Genomic DNA, 14,593 nt, shown 5'->3' with positions numbered 1-14,593 from the left:
TCTAGACGGGTAGAAATCCTATTTTGTTTGGTGGCACAAATGGCGCTGAAATTATACACAGCATTTTTAAACATTACATTCCACTATCATGATCCATTGTCACTTTTCAGAAAATCAGAAGCTGTGCACAATTGTGATATTTTTACTCTTTTGGCCTAATAGGCCTAAATTACTTTTTTAAACTCAGTAGTAAGTGCATATTTTGAAACAGCTTATTTATTCAGGTCTCTGGGCAAAATATTATATATAACAGAAAAGACATTTCCAAGTAAAAGATGACAACATTTGGATAAAGAGCTTGAATGGAGATGAGGCCCTTCTAAAATCTCTGAGATGCTTCAGTTCCTCAGTGGATGACCAGTAGATGTCAGCAAACACCATCCAGTTCAAGTCACTTTCTCATTTACTGTACAAACAAATTCAGATATCACAAATTGCTTATCAAAGTTATCCTAGGTCAAAAACCTAATAATTTTTCCCATTGTAACCACAAAGGTTTATACCATATATATATAAAATTATTTGAATCAATTATTGGTGGAGTTCATCAGAGTGTACAGGTATGAGAGATGTTCCAAATAATTTTAAACCAAAAAGTTATGATTTTATCAGGATTATGTCCTATTCTTTAAATTCCGGTGTAGTTTTATAGTGCATGGCATGCATGACTGTACAAATATTGCTTCATAGTCATCTGTACAAAACCGCATGATTTTCATAATTTAACAGCAATGCCAAAGTTCGGGAACTGGTATAGTGGTATATATGTATGCATGTTTTTATTATTATTATTTTGTTTATGGGGTTTAACCTGGGTCATACCCCTAAAAGAGTAAAAAAAAAGATTTTTTTTTACTGCCTTTATTTCCCACTTCATGACAATTTATGACTCTTGCATTACTTTTTTACAATTTTTATCCCAATGCATTAATATATAAATGCTCAAACATAGAAATGGACACAAATGCAACCACAGTTTGAACTTTACTATTGCATTTCCTGTTTACAGAGCACAAATCAAGACTGAAAAGAAGTAAGATATATTCAGTTTGATATTGAGTGCAAAGGTCAAGTCTTTAGCCGAAATAATTCATTTACTGATTATGCAACAGTGCATTATAAATCTGTGTGACTAAAGCAAGGTCCTCTCCATAATTTAAAGTGTTTCAGCAGGAGGACAAGCAAGTAACTGTGTTGATTTATTTCACAAAGAACTAAAACATGGATCAGCAGGAATACAAGATGCTCAGTGACAACCTGTTAACATACAAAGGAATGGTCTTTCCAGTGGATGGCTTGCATGATATTTCAAAAGACTATATTGACAGTTTAGAAGAATTTGAAATAAGGGATGATGATGTCTTTATTGTTACCTACCCGAAATCTGGTAAGTGAGATGCTGAGATATGAGAAGGCATTTTTACACCTGGACAGCTTGCTCTGGTCTTCATAATTCAGTCACCCTCTTGTATAATACAAAATTTATGCAAAATGTTAGCCTTTCATTGCATTTTATTTCCACACCATAAAAGATTAATGGTGACTGAGGCTGTAAATCGACAGAAGAGAAATTACATGTGAGCCTACAAAGTTTATGTGGACTGAAAAGTTTATAACATTACTTAAGAACATTAGAGACCATGTTGAACATTCCACAGGATGGTAAAATCACAAATTACCATAAATAACATTAGTATTCCTTCATTATTTCTTCTAGACAGCCAAGAGATTGAATGGAGGCGTATGCTCTTGCTTCTCAGATTTTAACCAGTAATCTCACTGTAAAGGGATTAATGGAAAGGAGGAGGCGAGAACTGGCTTGACAATATAAATAATATTTTAATATAAAACAACCAAAAAGAGAGAGAGAGAGAGAGAGAGAGACACACAAAATCTTTCTACTTTTCTCAGGTACGGTATGGACCCAACGTATCATGACTTTAGTGTATGAGGAAGATTTCCCCGAAAACGTGGACACAACCACATTCAAGCAGGTGCCCTGGTTGGAGTTACTGCAAAAGGGGAAAGATTACAACTCACGTCCATCCCCAAGACTTTTTTCTACCCATTTACACCAGCACATGGTGCCCAAAGGGCTACAAGGAAAAGGAAAAGTGTGTATACCTCAACCAATCAGTGAACCAACCAACTAATCAATCAACCAATAATTCAATCACCAGACCAGCACTAACCAAAAAATTAATTAAAAAAAAACAGGCAGTCATAACATTTAATTGATTAAATGTAGTTTAATACATAATTTATTTGCTCACAGATCATCTACATCATGAGAAACCCTAAAGATGTCATGGTGTCATATTTCCATTTCTCCAATAACATGAAGACGCTGGATAGCTCTGAGAGCTACGATGAGATGCTGGAGAAGTTCTTCTCAGGACGGAGTAAGAACCTTACAGAACTTGAAATGTATATTTTAAATAGTCTCTTTGATTTCTCAGGGTTTTCAAAATTGTTGATACAATGGACCCCAAAATATGATATTCTCCTTGTTGACTTATTGACTTGTTGTGCTTGGTTTGTAGTGCTTGGTGGCTGTTGGTTTGACCAAGTCAAAGGATGGATCACAAATAAAGACAAATACAACATACTGTTCCTTACTTATGAAGAGATGATCAAGGTGATAATTGTTTGGGAATGGTTGACCACGCTTTATACAGTATATACATACCTTTAAAACTGACCAATGGAATCAAATTACATTTAAAGCTTCCATCTTTTATCAGGATCTCAGGTCTGTCATACTCAAAATCTGTGAGTTTGTTGGGAAGAATCTGTCTGATGTAGCGATTGATAAAGTGGTGGAGACCGCCACTTTCAATCACATGAAGAAAGACCCCATAGCCAACTATGAATTCTTTCCTTATGCTGTCCGTCCAAAAGAACTATTCTTGCGCAAAGGTCAGTCAAAACTAATAATCATTAGTTTGCAGTAGAATCATCCATTAGTAATTAAAAAAGCATCATATAAAGTCTCACACTAGTCATCTAGCACTGGCAGATATATATAGAATATTCTCAATATATTTGCAAGCCCCCTTCATACATGCAACTAGGTAAATTACAGGAAAATCGTTGGTTTACATTTACTGGCAAATGTGCTGTTCACACATACAGTGTCATCAATAAGAAATTTGTAGGTAATGATACTTTGCATCAAGGAAAATAGCCAGAGCAAAATTTACCAGTATTTTCAAAAGGGTCATGTTCACAAATTACCTCTTAACTGGATATTGTAGGTAATTTTCTGGAAAAGGCTGTATGTGTGAATACTACTGTGAAATTTGCAATGATTTTAATGAGTTGATGACCACATCATAAGAGTGCTGTAATTTCACACTTTATCCTTGTAAATGACATGTTTTAATAGCATTTCACGAGTTCACTGTTTCATATAGGCTTGGATCGCATAAAGGTAAATTGATTTGCTGTGCTGGCGATAATAGGAGCTTGAGCACAGCATAAAGTTCAGTAGCAAAGTTCAATTCATTTACATCAATTGGTTCAAAACTCTGATTCATTGATTTGTTTAACGTGTTTTAACATACTGTGTGACAGGAACAGTTGGTGACTGGAAGAACACTTTAACAGTGGCTCAGAATGAACGATTTGACCAGGTCTACCAAGAAAGAATGAAGGGTCTTCATCTTGACTTTAACTGGGATATCTCAGAGTTACTTGGTTAAAAACCATGCATTGTGGATATGTTATCAAATATAAAAATCTAGTATATAGCCAATTGTGCATCACTAAACTGAGTTTCTGAGCCTATATGCAATGGCAAGATGTCTGAAAAGTTTATATAAATAATTTTTAACACGCTATGTGGACACCTACTTTTCCGGAACAGTTATGGGTCCCCTCACCAAATGTTGCAATAAAATTGAATATACAGTTTCATTGTATGCCATAGCATTAAGATTTGTCACTAGTATAGCAAAATCCATTAATTAAAAGAGAGTGTCCTGTAAAGGAAAAATTAATTTCACATGTATTATTCTCATATTTAACCTGTGTTCTAGCTCTTGCTTTTTTTGGTACATTACTGTGTCTAAGATTTAGGAGAGATAGTGTACCAGACATAGCCATCTAGCATAAGTCTCAGCTTAGGCAAACATTTACAATTGATATGGCATAGGCCAGAGAATGAGTTAGTCATTGAGTCACATAGTGACATAGTGTGTTTATGCAAGTAACCAATTTGAGTTGTAGTTGAATGTGGTAAGATCTTGTTTGTTTGAAATGGTATAAACACAGGTGTATTGGGATGATTGTTGGGAGACTTCTTTTGAATGAGGGACTTCTTACCCAGCCGAATAAACTTTCTTCTAATTGTAAAAAGAATCCAAAGACTTCATTGTGTTATTTCTATTAATTGGAAAATCCCCTGAAAGTCCACATACTTTTGACCGTATTGGGTATCTTTCAACTAGTGCAGGTACGGCCCATGGGTTTGTGAGGGCCTAGGCAAATCATGAAAATGTGCCCTCGGTGTGAAAATTGTCATAACTTTAAAACATCCAAGAACCACTGCAAACGTGATTATCAGATCTGTTTTTTAATAAAATTGCACTATATTGTATAGCTCGGTAGATGACAAATAATATGTCCAATAGTTCTTTTTTTTTTCAGCAACATGAAGATGTTAGGTTAAAATGTATATGCATGCATAATGGAATATGTGTATTTTAGGTGCTGTGACAAGTCACCATTTTATTTAAACCTTTTTCTAGAAGCACAAATAAACCAGTGTCTCAATTAAAATGAGGATACGGAAACTGCAAGTATGAAAATTACTGGGTAACTGGGTTTGCATTAGGTCTCATTAACAATGTATAATAAAATTTTCCAGCATTTATTTATCTTGGCTAATGTAAATTTATAAAGATGAAATTGTTTATAGTTTGTTCATGTCAAGTCAAGTCTTTACATCTTGACGACTTTACTGCTGTTATTTTATTTGTTGTAACTTTAAATTATTTGTCTTTTAGTGTATTTGTCTTTTAGTTATTATTCAGAGCTCATTTTATACTTGAAGTGTTGTTTTTAGTTTCAACCATCATTGTGATTTGTATGTTAAATGATCAGGTTAACGCGCATTGTGCACTTGCCTGAGTGTGATTAATGTTTCTTTATCTTATGACATGTTCATTTACTTTGCACATGTTAGCGCCTTCACAGGGCCCCCCAGGCATGTAGGGGCACTATTGGTTTCACCTGTAGGACGGGCCGGCCCTGAGCGCAGGGCAAAGATTCAGTGGGCATGACCATGAAGTTTTGGTATTTTCGTGCAGTCTAGATGCAAGTGGCTTTGGCGAAATTGCCTGTTTAATGTGCAAATGGGCTGGGTCAAGTGCAATTTCATTTTGAGGTTCTTCTCTGGTTTTTCCACCGTCTGTGTCCTGTTATATAGTCCATTCCCTCAAGCACCAATAATTTTAACAAAGACCGCACATTAATAAGAAGTTGTTTGTGTAAATAGACTGTATGTAATGTATTAGAAGAATTGAAAATTATGTTCTTTTGTGCACTAATGGCCTCCTTGTTGAATGTCTGGAATATTTCTATGACAGTAACACGCCTCGTTTCAGAATTTGGATGTAAGCCCCGTTAAATTAAAGAGAATATAAATATTATTAATAATTGTTTTTCTACTGAGACACAAATCGTGGCTAGTGTTAACAACAATTGTATCCGCACGCACATCACTCAGGTCGATTACATTTTTTCATGTTTCGATAAATTAATACAATTTTAAAAAAAACTATAAACAAAAAATATTTTTAAATTCAAATTACACTTCAAAATAAAGAAGTGGTCAAAAAAATCATACCAACATTTTATCTCTCCTTCCACTGGCCCCTTTTGACTTACTAAAAAATTACTAGTAGGCTACTAATTAAAAAAGAAATACCTATGCAAAAATACACTAATAACAAAACATAATACATAACAATAAAAATAATAATTGAAAAAATAAACCATGACCTCTAGACAATTTAACACAGATCTCAGTGATCGTCATGGATACAATTTGATGTTCTGTACTTTCAGAATTTGGACATGAAGTTTATTACCAGATGCTGGTGGAATCTACAATCTTCAAATGCAGGAACTGAATTTTGACTTTGTGCTGAGTTAAGAGGTGGTATTGAAATGTCCAAGCACAAAATAGCAAATTCTGCTTTGTGCCACTTCATCTACATACAATTAACCCGCAGTAGTGCAATCATTCCCTCCCATACCCACCTGCAATTTGCACAATTGGATAAGACGTTGAGCACGGTCGTAGCACATAGAGCTGGTCTTTGAGACTCTGTAATGAGACGTAATGTTTGAAGAAAACAAAGAAAGGTGTATATATATACTTAGTAGAATATTTTTATTGGGTGTAATTTCCAATCAGGCTTTAATTCTGCCAAATTATGGGAAAATTATTTGAAAATATTATTTAATTGATTGTATTTAGGATCTGACTTTCTGTCTGACTGTAAGGCCTTCAAACTTCAAGCTTTATTTTTTTGTGTTCTCCAACTGAATCGCTCATTTCGGTAGTTTTTGCATTGATTTTTATGGAGACCATAACCAGAAAACAGTCAAAGTCTCTTTCAAGGCAAGTCAGTCCACTTGGTGACCATCTTGGGAATGTTCACTGTCAGCTATTTTCTATTGATACCATTGCCATTCAACTACAGCTTCTATCTTCTTGAATGGGGAAAGATCGAAATCTCCAAAACGATTGGTCAAGATTAAAGTTAAATGTAAGTGCAGTGTAGTTCTAGCGGGAAGACTAGCAGCTGTACATCATCGCACCATTAGCTAGGTCATTCCCAGCCAATCACATGTAAGCCATTGCTTTATAAGTCTGCTCACAATCTATCACATTGCTGTTTCAGTGTGCTAACGTGGCAACCTCCACCACCCCACCACCACAAGTTTAGTCTTGTACTGCATGGGGGTAGGCTCCTCGCCCCTGCCTCCTATCTCCAGCAGGATATGACGGTTCCGAGTATTACAACTTCAGACCTCCAGACGGGGACTACACCAAAGAGAGACATTACTTTTCTGTTTTATATTCCTCAAATAAATGTCATCTTCAATTTCACTCAAGTCTGCGATTCAAATCAGCTGTAAAATCGGACCACACTGGTAACATAAATTGTGCTTTTGCTCAGATCATACTAAAAAAACACTATTTTTCAGCTGGTTCAGCTAATGTGCATGCGCGTTCTCGAGTTAGCTGAAAGACGATGTACACTCACTGAGCACTTTACTAGGAACACCTGTACACCACCTTATTCATTTAATCAGCCGATCATGTAGCAGCACTGCAATGCTTAAAATCATGCACAATGCATCATGAAGATACGATTCAGTAGCTTTAGTTAATGTTCACATCAACCATCAGAATGGGGAATTTTTTTTTATTTTAACCCACACAAAATCCACACTAACTCAAATTCTACTTCTGAACAGTCTTTCAGATGAAGTATATCCCAGAGTTTATTGTGTTCAGGAGCCCACACCTGTATTTTGAAACCAGTGGAAATGAACTCAAATGCAACCATAATTTTCACACCTTAAATTAGCCCTAGTTTTCATTGTGCAAATTATGGTTGCATTTGAGTCATTTCCACTGGTTCCAAAATACAGTATACACAATTAATCATTAGCCATGTATTTTGACCTATACTATTACATTTCCAATTTGAAGAGGACTGACAAGAAGAGATACATTTCAACATCACTATAGGGAATGCAAAGGTTGGCTCAAAACAAGCAAAAAATTAAACTTTAACAAGCAAAAACTTAAACTTTAAATAAATCTGGAGTGTATAAATCTGTGTGGATCAAACCATGGCCCCTCCATAATTTACAGAAAGACTTTGGTTCAGAAACAGCTCAAACATGGCTAAGCAGGAATACACGATGCTTAGTGACAATCTGTTTACATACAAAGGAATGGTCTTTCCAGTGCATGGCTTGCATGTTGTTACTAAAGACTATATTGACAGTTTAGAGGAATTTGAAGTAAGAGATGATGATGTCTTTCTTATTACCTTTCCGAAATCAGGTAAGTGAGATCTTGAGACATGTGAAGGCAAGAAAGCTTTATTTGGACTTCAGAATATTACTGTAGAACATTAAAGTATTTTTCTTTTAGATCGCACGGAATGGAAAAGAACAAATTATATGTTTTTAGAATATGATTTTTACTTACACAATAGATTAAATGGTTTACATGAACTGCATGTTTGTTGAGTGATGGCAAACTACTGAAACTTAGTGAAATTTCATCATCTTTGCATGTGCAACTGCTTTAATGTTACTTTATGTAAAAGAGACATGTATTGAGTAGGCTGTATATGCTTTTCAGGGCATTTTAAGCTTGTACAGAGTTCCACTGAATTTTCTTCTAGCTTCTACAACACTGTTTAATTCAGGAACACTTCCATCAAATTAATATTTTGACTTAAATACTTTGAATAAATAGCTTTATTCACTAACTGTATAAACAATTGAAGCAATCTGTTTGTGTTGGCGGTTTGGTTCTGTTCTGGACAAACTTCCCACCTATCCGTGAAGCTATGAATGGACAGACCAGGGAGTGCAGTAAAAAAACACAATATTGAATAGTAGTTTTGATTTGTTTGTCACTGCATAATTCCTGTAATTGCCATGGTTATATTTTACAGCAATAAAAGTGCACAAGGAGCGTAGCAGTAGCAATTGTCATTTGTATTAAATGGTGTTATATTAAAAAAGAGTGGAAGGTGCAAGTTTGTTTAATCCGACCAATCACACAGCCAGAGTAAGAGTATATAAACAGCTGCTTAACTCTACGTAGCATTGAGAGTTTCTGGCATCCCACCATCTCCCCATCTATTCCCATCTATTCCATCAATACTAATCCAGTACAGAGGGGACATTCAAGCTCAGGTCAAGTCTCGAGCCTCGAGCCCTCAGCCAGGGATAGTAAGCCACATATGTTTACGCTATCCTCACTGAAGGATAACATTAACTTGCAAACTACTGAACAGATTTTATAGCCCAGATAATAGGCCATATTTTACAGGCCAAATGTCAACAGTTAAAAGACTGAAAAGAAAGAGATAAAAATTCAGGTCGATATTTTAAGTCCAAAGGTTGGCCATAAACTAAATAAAAATATATTACACTTGAACTCATTATGTAACGGCAAAGAGAACACCCCTTTTATCAATTAAATCTGACCCATATTACTCTGCCTGGGTAAAACCGTAATTTAGTTTTGGCAAGAGGGACAGTTTGTCAGTTTGGTTCAGAAACAACTCAAACATGGCTCAACAAGAATACAAGTTGCTTAGTGACAAACTGTTCACGTACAAAGGAATGGTCTTTCCACTGAATGACACGCATGACCTTACTACGGATTATATTGACAGTTTGGAGGATTTTGAAATAAGGAATGATGATCTCTTTCTTGTTACCTTCCCGAAATCTGGTAAGTTGAGATACAGTATGAGAAGTCAGCAAAATATAAAGTTGTAGCATTTTTTTGCATTTTTTGTTTTGTATACAAGTTGGCGGCATAACATCAGAGATATAGCTTAAAGTAATATTGTCAAAAAAAAGACACATTTTGAATAAGAGAAATTACGTCAGACTTGTGTAGTTGTATTAAACTGCACTGTAAGCAAATTGTCAGTTAACTTAAGTTTGTTTTATATGGTAACATCTAAATTATCTGGTTTTATTCATATCAACAGTCTGATTTAATAGAACTGAATCAACCTGACTACATAGGGTTACATCAATAAATGTCATCTTTAAGGGTCAGATCAGTGCATTTGCAAATTGCCAAAGTGTACTTTAGAACATGATCTCCATGATTGGTCTAAAGCCAAAAGAAAAGGTTACTAGGAGGCATATGAATCTTTAGGGTAGGCAACAGGTTGTTCTTGATCGTGTTTCGACGTCAGGCCCAAGGGGGGTGTTGTGCCAATGGGGGTGCTACAAGGAAGAAATAGGGGGGCAGTATCCCTTCTAGCCCCCCATTAGACCTAGCCATGGTAAATATACATCTACGAATCTGTCACTGTCCCAAGTACCTCTGATCACCCTTTGTAGCTTGAGATAACCCTGTAAATCATTACCACAGGGTATAATGTTTCTCCATTACAAATCATAACATTTTCAGAAAAAAAAGTATTGGTTTCAACAAAATACAAAATTTTGCAATAAAACAATCATCATACTTGGGTGATCATCACAAACCCTAAATAATATATATATATATAGAGAGAGAGAGAGAGAGAGAGAGAGAGAGAGAGAGAGAGAGAGAGAGAGAGAGAATTGTTTTACAATGTAACATTATTTTCAGGACATTTAAGCACATTTTACCCACCAATTCTCATTACTTTAATGCGTTTGGATGTTTCCCATTGTTTTCGAATACTTTTGACTTGAATAATGTATTTTCTTTTATTCTTTTTTTTTTGAGAATTGTGGGGTAAAATGAGCATAAAAGTCAATGTAAAAAATTTAAATGGTCCCCAAAATAGGCCTCATTTTCATTATGCAAAATGTAATTTCTAATTTGTCTCTTTCGAATTTAGAGTAAAATTGATTGCCTCTACTTTGCTCCCGCAGGTACTGTATGGACCCAACGGATCATGACTTTACTATTTGAGGAAGATTTCCCTGAAAAAGTGAACCAAATCACGTATGAGCAGATGCCTTGGCTAGAGTTTCGGGAAAAGGAGAAAGATTACACCTCACGTCCATCCCCAAGACTTTTCTGTTCCCATTTACACCAGCACATGGTGCCCAAGGGGCTGCAAGGAAAAGGAAAAGTGTGTATGCCTCAACCAGCATTAATCAATTAATAAACTATCTTGAAGTCATGCACGCTTTTTCATATGTCGATTCTTTGCTCCCAGATCATCTATGTCATGCGAAACCCCAAAGATGTCATGGTGTCATATTTCCATTTTTCGAAGAACATGAAGACGCTGGATTCTTCTGAGAGCTATGATGAGATGTTGGAGAAGTTCTTCACAGGGTTAAGTAAGTGAACTTTACCAAAGTAATAATTGAAGATCTATCCAACTAAATTCAAATTTTTTATGTTGTGTTTGTTTTGCAGTGGTCGGTGGCTGTTGGTTTGACCACATTAAAGGATGGATCACAAATAAAGACAAATATGCCATCCTGTTCCTCACGTATGAAGAGATGATCAAGGTAAAGACTTGTTTGGGAATGGCTGGCCAAACGTAATGTCTGTATACTTTCCATCAAGATTTAGTCTATCTTTCTTTTTGGCATAGCTTATGAATAATTAGGATTGGCCAATAAAATATAATGTCTTCTATCTTTTAAAAAGGATCTCAGGTCTGTCATACTCAAAATCTGTGGGTTTATTGGGAAGAATCTGTCGGATGCAGCGATTGACAAAGTGGTGGAGACAGCCACTTTCAATCACATGAAAAAAGACCCAACAGCCAACTATGAATTCCTTTCTGAGAATGTCACCAATCAGCCACAAGGACTATTTCTGCGCAAAGGTAAGGGGGAAAAAATGTGTTCATAGTCATCCACGGTCATTCGAGCCACATCATATCCAGCATCACACTGATTGTCATCATAAATTAGTTGGACATGAGGATATAAATTTATGAACTATACTTCCGAAAGCATCACCGTTATCAATTTTCCAATCTTCGACATCATGATAAAATAATGAAACTCTGAATTTCAAAATCTAAAATCTAAATTGTGAATGAATGTCTCACTGATACGTGTAGCCAACTTCATCTTTATGCAATTTCTGTTCCAGGTTTTTCCGCAAGACTTTTGAAGCAGTTAGTGGTGCTTGCTAATATTTGGGGCTCATATTTTGGGGTTAAGGATTTGCGCTTAATGTGTTTTAACCTACTGTGTTACAGGAACAGTCGGGGACTGGAAGAACTCATTAACAGTGGCTCAGAATGAAAAATTTGACCAGGTCTACCAAGAAAGAACAAAGGGTCTTTCTCTTGACTTTAACTGGGACATCTCGGAGTTATTTGGCTGAAAGATAACACATTAATATTATGTTATATAATGTCATGAATCTACAACTACTACACCACCCAAGGTGCACCACCAAACAGAGTTTCTGAAAGTAAATGACAAGACTAAATGTTTTCTGAAAAGTTTTAATCAATGTTTATCAATATCTACACAAATGTTAATAAAGTTATCATAATAACCAACTATAAAAAGCATGGCATCAAATGCGCCTGGTTGGCTATTTATGGTGAGTTTTGATTGAAAATCTGATATGGTCACTGGTAATTATGTACATTGAATGGTATATGTACAGTTTTTTGAAAGCAACAATCTGAATTAACAATAGTGTCATTTGTTTATCAATAGTGTCATTTATACACTCATGTTGTAAATGTAGATAAATGTTTACACTTATACCTCTTCAATAAATTGTTCACTATATTTTAGAAATAAGGATGATTATAATGAAGGACAAAACCTGCAAAAATAATAAATAAATAAATAAATAAATGTAATAATAAGAAAATAAATAAAGGAATAAATGTCTTGATAAAACAAATATAATTCGTTTTTAATGAAAGTTATTCCTGAATTTATTTTTGTAGACTTTTTTTTCCTTTATTTATTATTTTCTCTTTTTATTTTTATTCTTTAAAACCTTTTTTATTTTCATTTTTTTGTTGTTGTTGTTTATTATTATTATTTATTTATGCATTCATTTATTTGTATATTTATTTATTCCAACCTGTATTTATTTCCATATTTAAATATTCTCACATATATTTATTTTTATATTTATTCTTACATTTCTGTCTCTTGTATGATAATTATGTGGGCGGGTCCTACTTACCATTGGTTTATCGTAGATTGAAGCGTGTGCTCGATTAATCTTGACTTGTTTTGATGTGACGTAGGGTCATGGCCATATCGTGTAAACTATAGCTTTTTGTGGGAGATCAAGAAGGGAAAAATAAATGATTACAATTACAATTAGATTTAGATAAAATATATGAATATAAAGCAAAGGGTGCCTTTATTAGATCAAGGAAGAAATGGTTGGAGGAAATATTTTTTTAACATGGAAAAAATAAATGTAGAACTCACATCTATGGTCAAACTGAGTATTAATGGACAGTTAACAGAAAATATTGTGGAAATATCAAGATATGTTGCCAAATTTTATGAGCAATTGTATTCGCATGACAACAAATTGAGTAATGCACAGTCATTCTTAGATTCTATTAAAGAGGATGCTAAAAAGATAAGTGAGTCTTCTATGAAAATGTGTGATCAAGAGATATCTTTAAATGAAGTACTTCATTGTATTAACAAACTTAAAGACAATAAGTCAGCCAGGAACGATGGTTTGATTAGTGAATTATATAAATATTTTCAAAACGAATTATCACCTTTTTTGTTAGCTGTATTTAGAAGCTATACAATATGGTTGTTTACCAAGTTCACTGAGACAAGGTTTAATAACTTTATTACCAAAGCCCAATGAAAATGTATTACTTTTAGAAAATTGGCGCCCGATTACATTGATTAATAATGATGCAAAAATGTTCGCACTTATATTTGCTGAAAGACTTCAGGATTTATGAGAGGTCGACACATTTGCAATAATATAAGGCTCATTTTGGATTTAATTGATTACAACAATTTTATTACAGATAATAGTTTTATATTATTTATTGATTTTCTTTTAAAGTATTTGATACTATTGACCATAATTTCATGTTTGAGACCTTACATTTTTTTTGGTTTTGGAGTATTCTTTAAACAAGCTATTCGAACATTATATAATGACTGAAACAGATCAATTAAGTTGCCATATGGAACAACATCAAGGTTTAAAATCAGTAGAGGCATACGACACGGCTGCCCAATCTCAGCCTTTCTTTTTTTACTTGTAACACAAACTATGGCCATACATATTAAAAGAGATCATTTTTGTGGTATTAAACTTTTGGAGAAAGAAATAAAATGCTCACAATTAGCGGACGATACTACCCTTTTTTTGAAAAATGAAAGTGAATTAAAAAAAGATATTGATTGTCTTAATACTTTCTCATCTGTGTCTGGTTTGTTTTTGAACATTACAAAATGTGTTTTGTGTCCTTTGAGAACTTGTTACCTTAATAACATACATTGTATACCAGTGAAGGAGGTGGTAGATTATTTAGGTATGAAGATCTGTAAAGATCAAAAGGAAAGAAATAATTTTAATTTTACACCAATTATTGGGAAAATTAAACAAAAATGTTATTCATGGTTAATGAGAGATCTATCATTGAAGGGTAGAATATTATTATCCAAAACTGAAGGGTAATCACGCTTAGTGTATACCGCACTATTTAAAAAAGACGATACTATGCAATCCAATTGAAGAAGGTGGTCTGAATGTACTTGATTTTAATATTGCTAATTGCGTATTTGAGAATAAATGGATAAAGAATTATTTGTGCTTTAAAGACTAAATATGGAATATCATCCCTGACCTGATATTTGAAAAGTTGGGAGGTTTGGAATTTGTTTTGAG

At 34.4% G+C, this 14,593-nt stretch overlaps 2 protein-coding genes across 3 annotated transcripts; both read left to right on the top strand.

The window, feature by feature from the left end:
• Positions 1 to 1,169: 1,169 nt before the first annotated feature.
• On the top strand, positions 1,170 to 4,354 carry LOC127641337 (amine sulfotransferase-like). Its single transcript, XM_052124299.1, has 6 exons — positions 1,170 to 1,387; positions 1,912 to 2,114; positions 2,276 to 2,402; positions 2,544 to 2,638; positions 2,745 to 2,919; positions 3,577 to 4,354. Exons 1-6 carry the CDS (start codon positions 1,222 to 1,224, stop codon positions 3,702 to 3,704), a joined length of 894 nt encoding a protein of 297 aa, XP_051980259.1. The 5' UTR covers positions 1,170 to 1,221; the 3' UTR covers positions 3,705 to 4,354.
• A 3,554-nt stretch (positions 4,355 to 7,908) lies between these two features.
• sult3st2 (sulfotransferase family 3, cytosolic sulfotransferase 2) lies at positions 7,909 to 12,584 on the top strand. 2 transcript variants are annotated; one of them, XM_052124363.1, is made up of 6 exons: positions 7,909 to 8,092; positions 10,651 to 10,853; positions 10,941 to 11,067; positions 11,147 to 11,241; positions 11,384 to 11,564; positions 11,946 to 12,584. In XM_052124363.1, exons 1-6 carry the CDS (start codon positions 7,927 to 7,929, stop codon positions 12,071 to 12,073), a joined length of 900 nt encoding a protein of 299 aa, XP_051980323.1. In that variant the 5' UTR covers positions 7,909 to 7,926; the 3' UTR covers positions 12,074 to 12,584. The 2 variants fall into 2 exon arrangements, with proteins under 2 accessions (XP_051980323.1, XP_051980322.1); XM_052124362.1 differs by lacking the exon at positions 7,909 to 8,092 and adding an exon at positions 9,270 to 9,502.
• Positions 12,585 to 14,593: the final 2,009 nt, after the last annotated feature.

Source organism: Xyrauchen texanus, chromosome 50 (genome assembly GCF_025860055.1).
Source record: "Xyrauchen texanus isolate HMW12.3.18 chromosome 50, RBS_HiC_50CHRs, whole genome shotgun sequence".
Lineage (NCBI taxonomy): Eukaryota > Metazoa > Chordata > Actinopteri > Cypriniformes > Catostomidae > Xyrauchen > Xyrauchen texanus.
This window is presented reverse-complemented; position numbering and strand designations above follow the sequence as displayed.